The 16,952-nt window shown below is 38.2% G+C and overlaps 3 protein-coding genes across 3 annotated transcripts; 2 read left to right on the top strand and 1 right to left on the bottom strand.

Annotated features, from left to right (window-relative positions):
- Positions 1 to 1,726: 1,726 nt before the first annotated feature.
- Positions 1,727 to 4,762, top strand: LOC125204743 (UDP-D-xylose:L-fucose alpha-1,3-D-xylosyltransferase MGP4-like). Its single transcript, XM_048103468.1, has 4 exons — positions 1,727 to 2,328; positions 2,751 to 2,912; positions 3,281 to 3,496; positions 4,322 to 4,762. Exons 1-4 carry the CDS (start codon positions 1,834 to 1,836, stop codon positions 4,532 to 4,534), a joined length of 1,086 nt encoding a protein of 361 aa, XP_047959425.1. The 5' UTR covers positions 1,727 to 1,833; the 3' UTR covers positions 4,535 to 4,762.
- Positions 4,763 to 5,289: 527 nt separating this feature from the next.
- Positions 5,290 to 8,232, top strand: LOC125203704 (protein ABIL1-like). Its single transcript, XM_048102118.1, has 9 exons — positions 5,290 to 5,648; positions 6,145 to 6,227; positions 6,508 to 6,658; positions 6,729 to 6,828; positions 6,927 to 7,016; positions 7,115 to 7,199; positions 7,276 to 7,328; positions 7,429 to 7,505; positions 7,782 to 8,232. Exons 1-9 carry the CDS (start codon positions 5,556 to 5,558, stop codon positions 7,932 to 7,934), a joined length of 885 nt encoding a protein of 294 aa, XP_047958075.1. The 5' UTR covers positions 5,290 to 5,555; the 3' UTR covers positions 7,935 to 8,232.
- Positions 8,233 to 8,803: 571 nt separating this feature from the next.
- On the bottom strand, positions 8,804 to 14,953 carry LOC125202117. The gene is made up of 14 exons (XM_048100461.1): positions 14,401 to 14,953; positions 14,181 to 14,267; positions 13,215 to 13,318; positions 12,747 to 12,797; positions 12,463 to 12,634; positions 11,918 to 12,226; positions 11,566 to 11,769; positions 10,985 to 11,464; positions 10,675 to 10,875; positions 10,395 to 10,583; positions 10,087 to 10,250; positions 9,742 to 9,894; positions 9,577 to 9,655; positions 8,804 to 9,490 (listed from the first exon to the last, which is right to left on the bottom strand). Exons 1-14 carry the CDS (start codon positions 14,842 to 14,844, stop codon positions 9,047 to 9,049), a joined length of 3,081 nt encoding a protein of 1,026 aa, XP_047956418.1. The 5' UTR covers positions 14,845 to 14,953; the 3' UTR covers positions 8,804 to 9,046.
- Between the last annotated feature and the right edge of the window lie 1,999 nt (positions 14,954 to 16,952).

Below are 16,952 nucleotides of genomic sequence, written 5' to 3'. Positions count from 1 at the left end.
TTGTTGTTAACAAGGTTAGTCAATACATGTCTTCTCCATTGGATACACATTGGAGGGCTGTTAAAAGAATTCTTCGATATCTATCTGGAACCTTGGATTATGGAATTCAAATTCATAAGTCAAATGGTGTTGTGCCTGCCTTCTCTGATTCTGACTGGGCAGCAGATCTTGATGATAGAAGATCAACCAGTGGATACTGCACATACTAAGTTTTTAACGGAAATGTTGACGGAGGACCAAAATGATCAAATTTTCATATGTTCAGAACCAAAAGATCCAAAAGATAATGGTTTAGGACCAAAAACGTAAAATGACCATATGTTTAGGACCAATTTTGGCCTTTACTAAAAAAAAAATTCGAAAGGAACCGTCGTACTATTATATAAACTTGAATTCGGTTGGAATCCAATATTTGTTTGTAGTTTGCATAAAAAAAATGTAATGATCTATTAATAAACTCGGTTGGAATCCAATATCCAATATTGTTTGTGGTTGTATGCAGTGCTGTCAATCTAGCCCGAAACTCACGGGTCGGTCCGAGTTACCCGGTAAAATCATAGGGTTAGGGCCGGAAAATCGCAACCCATATTCAGAAGCGGGCTACACGGGCTAACCCGTTCGGGTCGGCGGGTTATGCGGGCTGGCCCGGGTGGGTTGCGGGTTAGCCCACGGGTTGAGCATTTAATATAAAAATATAATTAAAATTTTGGATTATATACTTATATGAAGTATATTTGGTAATATCAATATTAAATACAACATTGATATTAAGAATATATGGTAATTATATCTTCTCTATCAAATTGAAAGTTTGGGTTATATGAAATGTATGATTTCCATTTAATAGTAGTTAGATTCATGTGTGCTATTAATTAAACGATATGTGTTATCTATTTTGTTTCAATTTTCAATTAGTATTATTTTCTTTCTCTTGATCACTTTGACAATACTTTACTATTTGCGACAATATGCTTTTTAATAATTTAGAATATTGGATTTGATAGAAAGTAACATATAAGATTACTGTCGACCCGAATAGCCCGTGGGTTAGCTTGAAACCCGAAGATTTTGGATTAGGGCCAAAAATTTATAACCCGAAAAATTCACAGCCCGAATAACCCACACCCAAATAGCCCAACAATCCGAGTGGATTGACCCGAATCCGACTGGAGCCCAGTTGACCTCCCTAGTTGTATGTACTAAAAATGTAATGATCTATCAAGAACTATAATCAATATTGTCGATATCAATAATGTTGCCAAATTTATTTTAGTTTTTGATATCGACGGTGCACGTCAAATTTCGGGATAACTACATAATTGGTGTACAAAATATTTCGCATTTATTTTATATTAGTATAAATAGTTTCGCATGCATTTTACTTTAATATATTAATTCTGTTAAACTATAGGTTTCAAACACCATTAACTTTTTATTATAGGGTGAATAAAATATAAAATAATAATAAATTTTTTTATACCAACGTAGAATAATGATGACATATTTTGTACTTCACCTGAACGACGAGTTAACGATATTTAAATCTTTTATTATTCATATAAATTCAAACTTTTTATACTAATACGATTACCGTAGAAATAATTCTATTTACACACATAAAATCTTTTCCCATAAAAGTTCAATGAATAATTTTATTGCTTAATTAGTAAAATAAAAGTAATTTTCCCAATATTTTATTTCTTAATTGCACCGTCGGCAAATTCATTCCTTCTCAACACATCATCTCTCTCTGTCTCTCTTTCACTTTCAGTATGAGAATTGAATTGAATTTGAGTTAAGTTGAAAATCAAAGGGCAATTGATGTGAAGGAAAATGTCTGCATTTCTGCATCAGAGACCACTCTACCCTCTCTCACCGGAATCTCACCATTTGTCCCCTAGATCCCGCCAAGATCACCATAAAACCTCCGCCCTCGCCTTCCTCACCCGCGGCCCTGCGTCGCTCCTTCTCCTCCTCTCGCTGCTCATAATAGTCGGCGTAGTTTTCCCCCACCTACGCTCCCCCGATTCCCTCATTTTCTTCACTTCCAGGAGCTCCGATTCCAAGTGGCGGACCTACACCCTCTCCGATGCGGCTGCCTACGTCGCGAAGAACAATTCGCTGATCGTCTGCGCCGTCAGCGAGGCGTATTTGTCGTTCCTCAACAACTGGCTCATCAGCATCGAACGGCAGAAGCATCACGATCAAGTTTTGGTGATCGCTGAGGACTACGCCACGCTTTTCAAGGTGAATGAGCGCTGGCCAGGGCACGCTGTGTTGGTGCCTCCGGCGTTGGAGGCCGCCGCGGCTCATAAGTTTGGGTCTCAGGTAATTTATGTGGTTTTGTGGCCTTTGAAGTTAGGTGTTTAAAAAATTCTGGTAGATTTTGGTCCATTTCTTATGCTGTGGGGATAAATCTTACTAATAAACTTGATTATGTGCTTTTGATTGCTGATTAACTGAATCTGGTATCATGATTTTGTTCAATTATCAGATTAATATGTGAGATTGTGGTTGTTGATGCAAAAACTAAGGCGTTTTTTGGATTATGAGTGATTGATGGTTGAGTTCCTTACGAGTTTTGGGAATTTGAAAGTATGTCGTAGTTTTGGCTTGCTGAATCTTAAGCTACTGGTTCTTGGCATTCTGCTAGAGTCAGTGATTGGATTTTGAATTTCCTTGAAGTTATGGTGCTCCTGCGTATTTCATTTTACTTTTGTGCCCTAGCTAACATCCTTTGTTGTACACAGGGCTTCTTCAATTTTACAGCTAGAAGACCCCAACACCTCCTGCAAATTTTGGAACTTGGCTATAACGTTATGTACAATGATGTTGACATGGTTTGGTTGGCAGATCCATTTCCGTATTTTGAGGGCGAGCATGATGTGTACTTCATGGATGACATGGCTTATGTAAGAACGCCTGCCTCTTCTTAGTCCATAGTTATCAGTTTTGAAAGCATCCACTATTTTGTTTGCGTCAAGATAACTGGAATTTGGATTTAATCTCTTCTCAGTTGGTCTTGTTTAATACATTCGTACTCCAAGAGTAGGTTTTTTCTCCTTTAAGAATTTGTTTGGAGTCACTCGACATGATCATCAAATCCAAACTTCATCTTATGACAAATCTACGAATAGTTTCCTTATTTTTAAATTGATCAATAGATAATGGAAATATCTTAATAACGATTATTCTAAGGCCATTCTACAATAAATTTGTGTCGAACAGAACTACTTCTATATGTTAATGGTGTTCGTTTTCTTCCCAATGAAACTGCCAGGTGAAACCTCTTAATCATTCTCATGATTTGCCGCCTCCAGGAAAAAAGGGTCGTACATACATCTGTAGCTGCCTGATTTATCTCCGTCCTACTGTTGGAGCAAAATTACTTATGAAGAAGTGGATTGAAGAACTAAAGGACCAACCTTGGTCTAGGGCAAAGAAGGCCAATGACCAGCCAGCCTTTAATTGGGCATTGAATAAAACTGCTGGGCAGGTAAATATGCACTCACTATTACTTCTGCAATTCTACAGGAGCAGGGAGAGTGTAGGGGGCATGACTGACCAATAATTTCTTTAGTGATACATTCCGTTATTACTTATTAGATCTGTTATGGTTATTGGTTAGAAGTGGTAAGAGATATATGTAGAAAATTAATCAAGATGTATCTCTTGTCAGCTCTTACTCTTTTGAGCTTTAGGCATATTGTCAATCTAACTTGTGCTGGGGTAGCGGTCAGAACCATATTACACTTGAAGAAATTAGAGCAGCTACATGTTATCAGTAGCTGCGCTGTTTTACCGAGGTTTAAGATGCTACCTCAGGATCTATGTCCAAGTCAATGTTCTGAAACTGTCTATTAGTCACCTCAGGATACTCTTATAAGAAACCTCTAATCTTATCTCGTTAATGTTACTGATTATCCAATTGCTTGCTTGTTACTTGACTTCATATCTTTATCTATCATCAATTTCTTGTTCTTTAGTTTTGATAATCACTGATCTTTTCAGTGAAGCTTGCCAATTTCGTGAGCATGAAAATGTCATGCACAATGACAACATTGTCGTTGACCTGTCTAGTGCAGATAACACTTTAATCTTTAGTTATTTCTCTTGCTGATTCTCTTGAATCGTGGAGGTCATAGCGACCCTAGCTATTCTTGTCTTCTTGTAGAATTTTGCTGGGTTTAAATACTCATGGATGGATCCTGTTACGTTTTACACCCTTTATTCATACGAACCACTCTTGTAGCTTAGATAGGTACCTATAAAATAATTCATGCTGTGATTGACATATTTATACGGTTTGATCTCATTTCAGGTGGATGTGTACCTTCTGCCTCAAAAAGCATTCCCCACCGGTGGTTTGTACTTCAGAAACAAGACATGGGCACGTGAAACCGAAGGGATGCATGTAATCATTCACAACAACTACATAATTGGTTTTGAGAAGAAGACCAAGCGATTTCGTGACTACGGTCTCTGGTTGGTGGATAAATACGCTGCTGAATCCCCTCTTGGCAGATTAGAGTGAGTTACAAATGAGCTTTCTGGTGGCACATTTAGCAAAAACCGAGCTTGCCTGGCTTGAACCTGTCGCTGGTATTGAGAATTGAGAAGCAGAGGATCCGAAAGATGCCGAGGCCAAAAAGCTCACAGATTGCTCGAACAAGTTCTCCCTTTGTGCTCTGTAGTGTGTGTTTATCGGAAATGGATAGTGTAGCCTTAATTTTCTTGTTCATTAAGAAGATGCATTCATTTATCTGATTATGAAGCACCCCTACACGCCCGCAACAAGTTAATTGTAAATCTATGAATAATTACATGGATTTAATTCGGAATTCAATCCGAATTAATAATATCATAATTTAAATATTCATCAATCATCATGTCTTTATAAATACATAATTGAAGAATAAGACGATCATTTAAAAGTTCATTATTAATGAAATACTTCCACCGTCCCCAATTAAGAGTCACACTTTTCCATTTTGGTCCGTCACTAATTAAGAGTCACACTTCATTTTTACCATAAATAGTAAGTAGGTCACGTATTCCATAACTCAATTTTCTCACATTTTATTATAAAAATAATATTAAAAAATATGTCTCACATTCCACTAACTTTTTCAACGAACTTTTCGTTACATTTCTTAAAATTCGTGCTTGGTCAAATTGTGACTCTTAATCGGGGACGGATGGAGTACAAAATTGAATGCCCCACCGATTGAATTCAACTACCTTTCTTCGTCATCAAATAAATACCAACGACGTCGCTTTCATCCTTTTACCTCTTTCTCTAACTTCCTTCCCAATTTACAACTACACCTCACTCACTTCCCGGGTTGCTTCACCAAATTTCTCACACTTCACCAAAATTCCATACCTATTTTACTTGTTTCACAAATCATTGCTTAATAATTCAGCATTTCTGTTTCCGGAGTTCTTTTTTGGCGGTGAAAAGGCACTTTTTCTGTGTGTGTGATGGTGTAGCGGATTTATTGATTGAGTTTCAGGAGAAGTCTCTCGAAAGCTGAGTGGAATCTGTGCTGTTAATGGAGGCGGAGGGAGCTCGAGCGGAGAACCGGAGCCTCAGGTTCGACGCGGTGTCCATGGAGAGAAGTAAGAGCTTTGTTACTGCATTACAGGTGAGGTTTTGTTTGTTTCTGAGATTCGGTTCGAGATTGTGAGCTCAGATCTGAGATCAACTGGTTTGCGTTTTTGCTTGGTGATTTCTAGTTGACTTCGTTTTTTTGCGTTTTTTTTTTCGTTTTATTTTGGATCATATGACCTTTTGTAGCAGAGAAGGAGGAGCTAGAAAAATAGGATGAGATGCTATAATCCGGATTGAATCCTGAAATTAAGCTGGAGAAATTTAATATACTGTTTCATTTATTTGAACTTTGATTTCAGCTTTAGTACTTTTGTTTGTTTTTATAAAAATTAGAAGTACGCAGATATGCTGTGCTTTGTAATGATAATTGTTCTTTAAAATTGAAAAGTATAGATGAATTGTTTGAAATTTCTACTTGATTGATTGGCTGGTAGAGAATTGCTCGCAAAAATTCGCTATCCAGGCATCACTCTCTCATGGTTTTACTAAATTTAATGGAGTATTTAAATGTTGTTGTTTGGCCAATGCAGGATCTCAAGAACCTCAGGCCTCAACTATACTCTGCTGCAGAATACTGTGAGAAGTCCTACCTTCACAGTGAGGAAAAACAAATGTGAGTCCATCGCCGTATTATCTAGGTTTGTGTTTGGTTTTGAAGGATTCGAGAATGGATTTAGGAGCTTCATCCATTCATTTCAAATCCAGCATACTTATCTCAATCCATAATTTTCTGATGATTGTAAAGAATGGAGTGCTGATTTTTGTGGTATTCGGTATGAGTTGCTTTGGTTCACAATCAAGAATTGAAAATTTTTCTGTAAAAGCTGTTACCGGGTCTGTGTTTCTATTTGTCATGAATGTTTTAGCTTATAATTAGTATTTTTCTGCATTAGGGTGTTGGACAATCTTAAGGATTATGCTGTACGAGCTCTAGTGAATGCTATCGACCACCTTGGTACTGTTGCTTACAAGCTGGGTGATATCCTGGAACAACAGACATCAGACATCTCATCAATGGAGCTTAAAGTTACTTGTCTAAATCAGGTAGGTCAGATACTAATATTTATTGATCACGAACATGTTATCGAGACTCAGAAATGCGTTTTCTCTGCAGCAACTGCTTACATGCCAAATATATACGGAAAAAGAAGGTCTTAGGCAGCAGCAGTTATTAGCTATCATCCCAAGGCATCACAAACATTATATCTTGCCAAGTAAGACTAAGGATTGTATTGTAGAATGACTATATTTGCTAAGTTTCTATTTCTTTTAATTTTTCCTGTTAATTTTATTTGGCTTTTACCTGAGCCAGATTCTGTGAACAAGAAGGTGCACTTTAACCCACATATACAGACTGATCCTAGGCAACCTGCACTGGCAAGAGCCCGTCTTTATCATGCAGGTGACTGATATGCTCTGCATTTTATTGTTGTTGTTTACATTCAGCTGTGGAATAATACATAATCGCAGGTTAACTTGCCTTATTGCATACTTTGTTAGGTGCTACAGCCGCAAAAACTCTCTCTTGGCATTTAGCATCTGAAACCAAGTCAACTTTGAAAGGCTCTGTACGTAGTATTTTAAGGTTTGTCTTATGATCCGAATCTGAGATACAAATGGTCAAGCACATAATGTTGATAATATATGCTTTTTTTTTTCAGCAATGAAAACTCGCAAACATATGGGAGAACCTCTGGGATACCCAGCATGTCAGGTATGCAAATATTACAGTGGGACTTGTCTTGCTCTGGTTAATGCAACATTATGTCGTTGAAGCAGTATTTAAATTGTCAAACTTTGTCTTGATCGGCTAGATATTGAAGAGAATGCACGGATGAAATCCACACCGGCTTCAAGTGCAGCGATGCAAAAACTGGGTGTTGTACAACAGGTCAAGTTAAAATAACTACAGAATATTCTAAATTTAAGCGTACTTCTCTTTTTCACAAGACACTTGGATATCTCTGTCTTTGGTCTTTTACATTTCTTAAATTTGGGCAATTAGGCCAGCTTGACTTGTGTTAATTCCAGAAAATGTGTCTATATTAAAATATTACATGGACCTTATGGCTTAAAATCAGTAGGCTCTTCATTGAGACAACATCCAGCTGCTGTCGTTGTTGGTTTTTTTGTGTTAAACCTAACAGTTCTTTCCATTCACTTGCAGGATGCTTTTGAGGGCTCGAAACCTCTGACTCCATTCCGGTCATTTGACAATCTTACACAAAGAGAAATAGTTCGACCCCCTGTTCGCAGCAGGAGTGTGCTCTCAGCTTTCTTTGTGAAGCAAAAGACACCAAAGTTGAGGACGGGCGCATAACTCCTCGACCAAACTATAATCTAGATCGTTTCAGATTTTGCATCAGGTTAGAGTCTATGGATATGGACATCCTCTTTCGATCAATCATTAACTAGTAGTTGGCTGTATCTTATCATCCAATCTTTCCCTGTTGTGCATCAATAAACTAGCAGTCAGTCAGGTAGAATGACGAGCCTTTTCTTTTCTTGATTTATATTTTGTAGTATTAATATAAATTTCTGTATTTTCTAAACATTTTGTGTTAATATAAACGTGTCATGAACACATCTCTATGTAATCGTGTCTTGTTGTGTTTGAATTTATTGGTCAAGATGTCATATAAATATTGAAATAAATATATAAACATTTCATTTTAAAAGAAGAATAAAATACTGTAGAAACCATTAACATTTTAACTAAAATTCATTCATGCAACATGTTATCAAATCAGACGAAATTGAAAGTTCATTCAAATAAAAATTTCAATGTTTTGCTTTTGACTTTATATAACTAGATCAAAATCCAATAATCTACAAGCAAATAGTAATTCTTTTATTTATTCTACATATTCTGCTTCTGCATGCTTATCAACATTCTCGTCTCACTAATAATTCTCAAAGCCATAACGCATATTATCAAATGCAATTTTTAAGGCTAAATCAGATCTCCACTTGTTAAAAGTTTAAACATTTTTTAGATTGAGATTATAAATGACATTATTAATATTTAATTGAACGAAGGGAGATGTTACGCATGTTTGGGCCACACGTAGTGGCCCGATGGGCTCAAACTGCAGCCCGACCCAAATCGACCAATTTTAAACCTCTCACGTTATTAAAGGAAATAAAAGCTTAATTTATCAAAATAAAAGAGTACGTTCATCCAAAGAATAAACAGAATTCATTCTTCAAAATTAGGACTTAATATCAATTTTTCTCTAAAGGTACAAGAAGTACCAAATTTTCAAGATGGGGAGTGTTGATGCATAAAATGTAGTTATAGTTTAGAAACTAATCTACCATTTACAATTGACAAAAAAAATGACCAAATAAAAAGGGGAAGGGAAGAAATCTTGATCCTAAAAGAATAGAAACAATGGTTACTCCAAAATAATTAGTATGAACATATTAGTGCTACCTCAAAGCAAGATCCGTGGCATTCGCTTTCGTCGCCTCTGCCACCGGCTTCACATACTTTCCGATCGGTTTCTGACGACTGCCCCGTCTATTCCTCCGGTCCCTCTTAGCCTCACTCTGTTGCCTCTTCTTCTCCTTCTCTCGGTTTTTCCGACTCCTCTCCTTCTCATAGGTACCTTGCCATACTATTTCACCCGTTGATGGCCACAGCCGTCGTCTGTATGAACGATCCGTGTCAGATTCCTCGGCCAAGTCCTCGTCCATGGCTTTAAGAGTGGAGAACTGAAACCACTTGATCCACATCTGACCCCTCCGGCTTTTCAGCCCGTGCTGCTCCTGCATAAAACCCGTCTCTGGGTCTACGTACACCATTCTTCTCGCACTATGGTATGCCCAAACGTTTACGAGCAATTCAAGCAAACGAGAGTAGCAGTGCTTGTCCTGATACATTTCAGATAACATGTATGTTGAGAGGATATTCACAAGAAAAATCTCATCTTTATCGATGATGGTTAAAGGATTAGTACCTTCGATACACCAAGACAGCAGAGCTCGGTCTTTTGGTGATCCTCGTGGAATTGTGCATCAAGTGCATCCACAAAGATTCTATAAATCGACAAAAAAGTAGCTTGTTAAAAGATATGTTTGTCTGTTGGAATCTTATCGGAACAGGATTTTGAAAAAGTTGAAACCTTGAAAACATGACGAACTCCAAGAAGGACTTAGTAGGAAGAGCCCATGAATGCATGACAGACCAAGTGCCATCACTCGATGGCATGACGGGTAAAGAAGTCAAGTTATGTTTTATGCCATACATCTGTTTCAGAGTCTCCAAGAACACAGACCTGATAGCCACGGCAAAAAATATATCAGGTCCAATGCACATACGAACCGAATCTCGTGCCAATACTTTGAGAAAATAGCAAATACTAACGTGGGAGTGATCCGAGACTATACACACTAATCGCATTATTTCTTCTGCCATGTGTGGGATGAAATTGACTTGAAAGTGATAAGATCAACACGAGAATACTTACTGGCAATTCCCGGCATTTATAGCATTGCAGAATGACCAAAAATCCTGTTTCAATGGGTTTCTAGGGTCCTTGTCGAGCCGGGCCCAGAAGTACAAAGTGTCTCCATGCTTTCGTGCTTCTACAGCGTCCAACAATGACTTTTCAGCAGTCTTGGACAGAGATACCTGTTTAATTACTCGAACAATGTTACTTCTATAGATCAAGAAATAAATAATCAACCAAAGTTCTTCAGTTAATCTAGAGTTGAAAAAGATTTGTGACAAAATAAGAGTTAGCCATGTAATGCTTAGAGAGAAGAATAAAGGTACCATGTGTGCTGTAGCTCTCCAGAACTGAAATCCTATCCAAGCATTCTTATGAATGCGGTCAATCCGGTTAGCAATTGCAAAGAAGGCTCCATATTCTCCTAATACATCTCGATAGTAGGCATTATTCAACAAAGAGAGACGAGAAGGCCCATCCACATCATCAGCTCCAGGCCTTCTACCTCTCGTGGACTAGCCAATGCATTCACACATTGCATCAGCCGAATGTTAGTAAGCTGACAGCAAACAGGAAAAATACATGGTGCATGAGTCGAGTACTCACCAGCCCAATCCCTCTATATAATGAAGTGCGGTGCAAGAAGGGCCATGTTCCAGCTCCAAAGTAAGGTTCGTAAATACATAGCGGTTGGCCAGTTCTTTCAAGTTCTCCTTCATCCCTTTCGTGCAACGTACGTTCAACCCTCCTGACACTTCGATATATTTCATCCCATTTGCCTCGAGGCTGATCTGTCCTATCCTTCAACTGCATCAGGTTCACCAAAAGAAATATGACTCAGCAAACTAAAGAAGCCCAAGTACATAATATATCATGCTCGATTTCATAGAGAGTGGCAAAAACCAGGTTTACTTACCTCTGCATCCTCTCTGTTCTTTCTCATGTAAGCAATATCCATGTTCTTTTGCTCTTCCCATATGGAATACAAAAATGTTTCATTCCGTGATATCAACGACACAGAGTTCTCTCCGTTCGTATGATCAAATAGTTTCTCAATCTTGTCTACAGACTCCACAGTGTCTTTGCTAGGAGAATGGATGTCCAAAATAGCTTCGAAAAGAGACCATTGCCATTCAGTTTTCAGTTTGTTGGGAATGCTTTTGGCAGCCAGGGGTAGAGCTACTTCGGATGGAAGCGTAAGGATGTTCTCCAATAGTGAAGCATATCCATCCACACTTCCCGAGACCATTAAGTTTTTAGCTGTATGTTTTCCATTTGATGCAACATTCTGAGCTGAAACTGAGAGTTTACCATTTGAAACCACTTGCAACAAGATACGTATCAGAGCCCTCATATCGTCCTTTGGAAAAAGGTATCCATTTACCTTGTCACTTACCTAAGATATTCATCAATCCATTAAGCAGGGAAATTTAAAAAATAATAAATGTATACTCCGCTAAATTTACCAATCAAGATGATTATGATTATTATGCTTACATATTTCCTTGTAGCAGGTAGATCTGGAGCTACTATAGGTTTCTCGAAACACATAGCTTTCAGCAAAACACCGGGGAACGAATGCTCTTTAAGGAAGGATCCGTACACTACGAGATCAGCTGTGTCTATCACAGTGTCTATGTTTTGGTCCATAGCAACATGCTTCACCGTATCCTTTGGAAATCCAAATTTTAGGGCAATGGTCTGCAGCAAGAAATTCAGTCTATTAGTATAGAAGGATTGAAAAACGGCAGCCTCCCTCCATTTCATCAATTGCATTATCAAAATGTGCTTGCGTCTTGCAAGGTCTCCGTGAATGTGATAGCAGTTTAAAGATAAATTATATTCTCACCTCCACGATACTACTGTAGTTGCTAGTGGAGTCGCCAGTTGAGATTATGATTTTAAGACGGGAGCTTGAATCACCAAAGTCCTTATATAGCGTGTATAAAGCCTTTAAGACAAACGCATGCTCGAGCCACAATCCTCTGTATGATAATTGACTCCCCACAACTGCAACAACAAAATCATCTGGTTCATACTCCACATTCGGTGGTAAATTCTCTTTTACTAAAGCCCTTTGCGTATCAGCTCTCCAAGCTTCTTCAGGGGAGCCCGAAATGACAAAGTAATTTCCAGGATCACACATTGAATACGCTATCTGCATTGTATCTAGGAATTGGTCATGTAAATCACTGTAGCATCCTCTCATTTTCATAGTTACACTCAACAACAATATTCATTCATGAGAACTAAAATTGGCAACAAATTGTTTCAGGCTTTGTATCCCCCTCCATAACCACTCGAAAGGGTAAAACTTTCATGTTTACTCCTAGTAATTATTTAAGAACTCTTTTTTTAGTTGGTAGTAGATTATAACAAGTAAAACGTGCTTACCAGCAGAATATAGTTTGGGAAGACAACAACAGTGGCCCTGCTGAAGTATTTTCTCCACATATCGATCAGCTCACTTTGGCCACTCGAAACATATTGTCTTAATCGGTTTGCTAGTGCTTGTTCATGGATGGTCCATACAACAGGAACATGTTTGAAAGGATCCTGCATAAGACTGTAAGGAGTAAAGCATTTTATGTTATCGGCAAAAAGATATAGTCAACAACAAAACTCAAACTGTCACAAGATAAATTAAAATGGATACAAAATAAAACGGTGTTGCTTACCAAGATAAGAACCCTGCAGCATTAAGAGAATTCACAAGAACAGCATCATAGCTGCAAAAGAAAAAGAAGATTAGAACATCTACCATCATATTTTGGCTTCTTTCCTGAATCCCCGATATCCTAATACAGCCGGAGCTGAATAAGTTCTTGAACCCAAAGTACTTATAAATACATCAAACAACAAAGATAAATTGCAACCTTAGAACTTTATGAAGCGTGAATAATGAAAGAAAACAATTGGAGAAAAAAATCAAATTAAAAATGTAATAGAGAATAGGAATCAATATATAATTTTCCATGACGAATCTCTTTGCCAACTGGACAGCACGGAAATAAGTTATTTTAGAGACATGAGAATGGTGGGCAGGTCCAAGTGTAACTACAGTCATAAATTTCAAATATTATAGCAGTTGAATCCCAAAGATAATGAAGAATTTATTAACATGAAGTCAAGGGAAATATGCATACTCCAGCCAATCTACAGCAAACTTCATATTATTGTCAGCGGTGCCGACAGTAACACTTATATTTCTCCAGATAGCACGTGCTGGACCATTTTCCATTGTGAATACCTGGAAAGACAAAGAGCATATTAATGTCTGTTTCCAGCTCAAGTTCCGACTCAGGTTTAAGGGAAACAACAGCAACAGTGATAAAAACAATCAGATATAAGTCCACAAAACTCAGATTCTGTTTTTGGCATAGTTATCACCTTTATCAAAGTTGCCTCCTAAGCAAGATGATATCCAGCCAAAATTATGATTTTGTACCCAAAATATTGATCCCAAAGATCCACTCCCTCTAACATTAGGCCCGAAAACACAGCTTTAAAGCAAATTCCTGCTAAATTAAAACATAGTACTTCCAAATAATCAATGTTTTCAATGGTATTCTTCTTAATTACTTATCCAAGAAAAGGATTTAGGTATGCACCAAATCCAAAAAATGATAAGCTTCTACAGCTATTAGAGGCTGCAAACATTTAGCACAAAAATATTTATCATACTAGTTCCAATCAAATAGGAAAAGTAGAATAGTAAAGATTTTAAGAAACTTAGTCAACATCATCATATCAAGTCAAGGTTAGGTTAGACTGAATACATTGCAGTGCTATGTAGAGCACCCAAAAAAATACTATCGTTCTTCCCCTCATCTCAGCTCACTATGGTAACTCAAGCAAACATATGCATGTTACTTACAGCGTTTTTCAGAATGCATTGTAGGAACTTACATATAAGTACTTAGCATGATCATATTAGTAAAAAGGTTAAAATTTTGAAATCATCAAAACCAAATGATCTTTGACAACATTGACAAGGCATAGGCACAGAGCCATCTACATTCCATCTTGATTATAACTTTATAACATAGAACTGTGCCCGGTACAATTCGATTACAAGAAATATGAAATGGAAAGAACTAACAAATTATCACCTCAATTTCATATCCAATCTCCATCAAAGCCGTAGCAACAGTAGCCATTAGTATTTGATGCTGATCAACCCATAGATCAGCAAAAACCTACACAAACACACATCCCAAAGCTGTTCATTTCAACTACATTGCTCAGAGATCAACTCTACTAGCTAAATTCACAAAATCCCAAATAAACAGGAATCAAATTCAGTAAAAATCAAATCTTTACAATGCTCACCAAAGCAATCCTCGGTTTTCTGTATCCAAATCTCACAACTCCACTCTCATTCCCAACACCACCTTCCTTCCGAAACTTCTCAATGATATTCAAAGGCTCAAAATTCAAATCTTCACCAAAATCCAACCCTTTCAAAAACGAAAAACCCTCAGAATCAGCTCCAACATTCCTCCCAAACAAATCACGGCCATTATGCCCATCTTCAATCACCGAGCCCGGCAAGAAGAAAATCTGGAAGAAGAAAACGAAGAAGAAGAAAACAGCAACGGAGCAAATCAACTGCAGATAATCCATTTTCTTGAAAAGGACAGCTCTTGCAAATCTTGATCTGCTCCTTTGCCCCGAAAATCCAATGTTATTACTGCTGCTAGAGCTCCTCGATGAAGAGGAACGCTGCAAATTATGATCCCTCTTCAATGCCAATCCAGTTTCAAGTGAACCCATTTACACTCCCATGAAAAGAAACACCAAAAAAATCAAATCTTTATAGCTGAAATCTCTTCCACATCAACATACTCGTTTCAAGAATATTGTTACCCAAAATTTACCCCCATAAATTCGCAGAAATTGGAAAAAGGAAACAGAATTTTGGGATGCTAAATATGATGGATTTGCTGAATTATGTACAGTAATGAGTCCTCTTTTTTCATTTTTGTGAAAAAGATGGTTAAGATTTAATCTGCTGACGTGGCTATATCAGTCATGCTTAGTCCAACGCATACATATGTATAATTTAGTTAGGGTAAGAGAGAAAAATAAGATTATTTTACTTTTTTTCAAATACAAAAAAAAAAAAAAAACAGATCTAGAGATGGGTTTGGTTTTTTTGTAAAGTACGCTGGAATGTTAATTGTTAATTAACTTAATTTTGCAAACAATATATCATGTGTACATATTACGCATGTGGATATACAAACGTGATCAGGATCATTGAAAAATGTCAACAGATCACAAAAAAACATCAACACGAAAATGTCAACAGAATTTCAACGGTAGTCAATGATTGATGTTGTGTTGATATTGTGTTGATACTGCGTTGACATTAAAATCTTGAAATTTTACATTGTGTTGATATTGTATGAAACGGTGTTAAAGTTGCATTGAAGAGTTTTGAGTTTATACAATATATAAGTTTGCATTTTGTCACTATCCGATACCAACAAAATTCAATAAATTCAAAATTTAATTATACTTTATGAATTGACTTCTAAGAGTTAAAAGTAAAAATGGAATGATCTTCGAAATAGTTTGATATATAGACGCACATTGCAATAATGAGTTATACTATTAATAGAAGTGGAAGTAGCTGTACAGAGGTGATATGTAAGAGCATCCGCAGCGGTCAAGAGGACGGTGCTCGTCCGTCCGTGCCGCTGAACACGGTGCCGTCCGTCCGCTGATGGAGCTTGTCCATTCGTGCCAGCGGCACGACGATACTGTTAGCTAAGAGCACGTCCGTGCCGCTGAGCAGCACACGTGGCGACGCCTCATTCGCCAACGGCATAGCCGTTGGCTTATTTAATTTTTCTTTTTTTTTTAAATGCGAAATTAATTGAAAAAAATGATTTTAAATAAAAAAAATCCCACTTCCCAAAAAAAATATATCCGTTTTCTTCCCACTTTTAATTTATTTTTCAATTTTTTTGCCCCAAAATTCACATTTTCATCTATAAATACCCCCACTTCAACACAAAAAAATCACATTCTCATCTATTCTATCATCATCTACATTCTCTCATCTTTTTTCCTCATACTCTCTCACCTAAATTCCCACCACACTACACAATGTCCGGCTCCGGCGATCACCCCTCCGGCAATCGCGGTTGGAACCACGATTGGTTTGACTCCGAGGCCGGATTTAGTCCGAAAATGCAATTTACGGCCCCTCCTCAAACCCAAGGTTCGCAAGCTCCGGGTGGCTACCGTCCTTACCCGGTGCACGACCTAGACGCCTCCGGGTTCGGGTGGGCACCCGAACCCGGATCGGGAGGGAGCAACAGCTCTACTCCTACTCCTACTTCTGCTCCTACTCCTCCTGTTCGTGGCACCCGCACCCCGTACACTCCGGGTGAGATGATGGCGATGTTCAAAGCCTACTTGGCAGTCTCCGAAGATCCGGAAGTTGGCACGAACCAGACCGAGGAAACGTATTGGTGGCGCATCACTCGTCTTTACAATGAAACTCGGCCGGGGGGAACCATCTATTGTAATGATAGTATGGTTCGCAATTGCGTCTACAGATGCAAAGAGGCAATCGGGAAGTTCCAGGGGATTTACCTCCAGGAAGAGCGGTCGGCGGGGAGCGGCACGAGCGATCTCGACATCATCACTTCCGCCTTGGCGACCTACCAACGCACGGAGTTCAAACCGTTCAAGTACCTCGATTGTTGGCAGGAGGGACGCCAACATCCAAAGTATAGAGACGGCATAGTAGCATCCTCCTCTAGCTCCTCCAGCAAACGGTCAAGGTCGGTAGCCCTATCCGACGGAGCCTCCGATGACGTGGCTACCCAGCTTGCCGGAGCTAACTTGGGTAGCCCCGACGCTGGCCC

The sequence above is a fragment of the Salvia hispanica genome, chromosome 1 (genome assembly GCF_023119035.1).
Source record: "Salvia hispanica cultivar TCC Black 2014 chromosome 1, UniMelb_Shisp_WGS_1.0, whole genome shotgun sequence".
Taxonomy (NCBI): domain Eukaryota; kingdom Viridiplantae; phylum Streptophyta; class Magnoliopsida; order Lamiales; family Lamiaceae; genus Salvia; species Salvia hispanica.
The sequence above is the reverse complement of the archived record's forward strand: the minus strand, read 5'-3'. Positions and strand labels throughout refer to the sequence as shown.

Coding starts and splice junctions, on each gene's coding strand:
- LOC125204743 (XM_048103468.1), top strand. CDS start 1,834: ATGTCTGCATTTCTGCATCAGAGACCACTCTACCCTCTCTCACCGGAA. Junction 2,329..2,750: donor CTCATAAGTTTGGGTCTCAG/GTAATTTATGTG, acceptor TGTTGTACACAG/GGCTTCTTCAATTTTACAGC. Junction 2,913..3,280: donor TCATGGATGACATGGCTTAT/GTAAGAACGCCT, acceptor TGAAACTGCCAG/GTGAAACCTCTTAATCATTC.
- LOC125203704 (XM_048102118.1), top strand. CDS start 5,556: ATGGAGGCGGAGGGAGCTCGAGCGGAGAACCGGAGCCTCAGGTTCGAC. Junction 6,228..6,507: donor CACAGTGAGGAAAAACAAAT/GTGAGTCCATCG, acceptor TTTCTGCATTAG/GGTGTTGGACAATCTTAAGG. Junction 7,200..7,275: donor TCTGTACGTAGTATTTTAAG/GTTTGTCTTATG, acceptor TTTTTTTTTCAG/CAATGAAAACTCGCAAACAT.
- LOC125202117 (XM_048100461.1), bottom strand. CDS start 14,844: ATGGGTTCACTTGAAACTGGATTGGCATTGAAGAGGGATCATAATTTG. Junction 10,251..10,394: donor GGAGAGCTACAGCACACATG/GTACCTTTATTC, acceptor GTAATTAAACAG/GTATCTCTGTCCAAGACTGC. Junction 9,656..9,741: donor GAGTTCGTCATGTTTTCAAG/GTTTCAACTTTT, acceptor GTCGATTTATAG/AATCTTTGTGGATGCACTTG.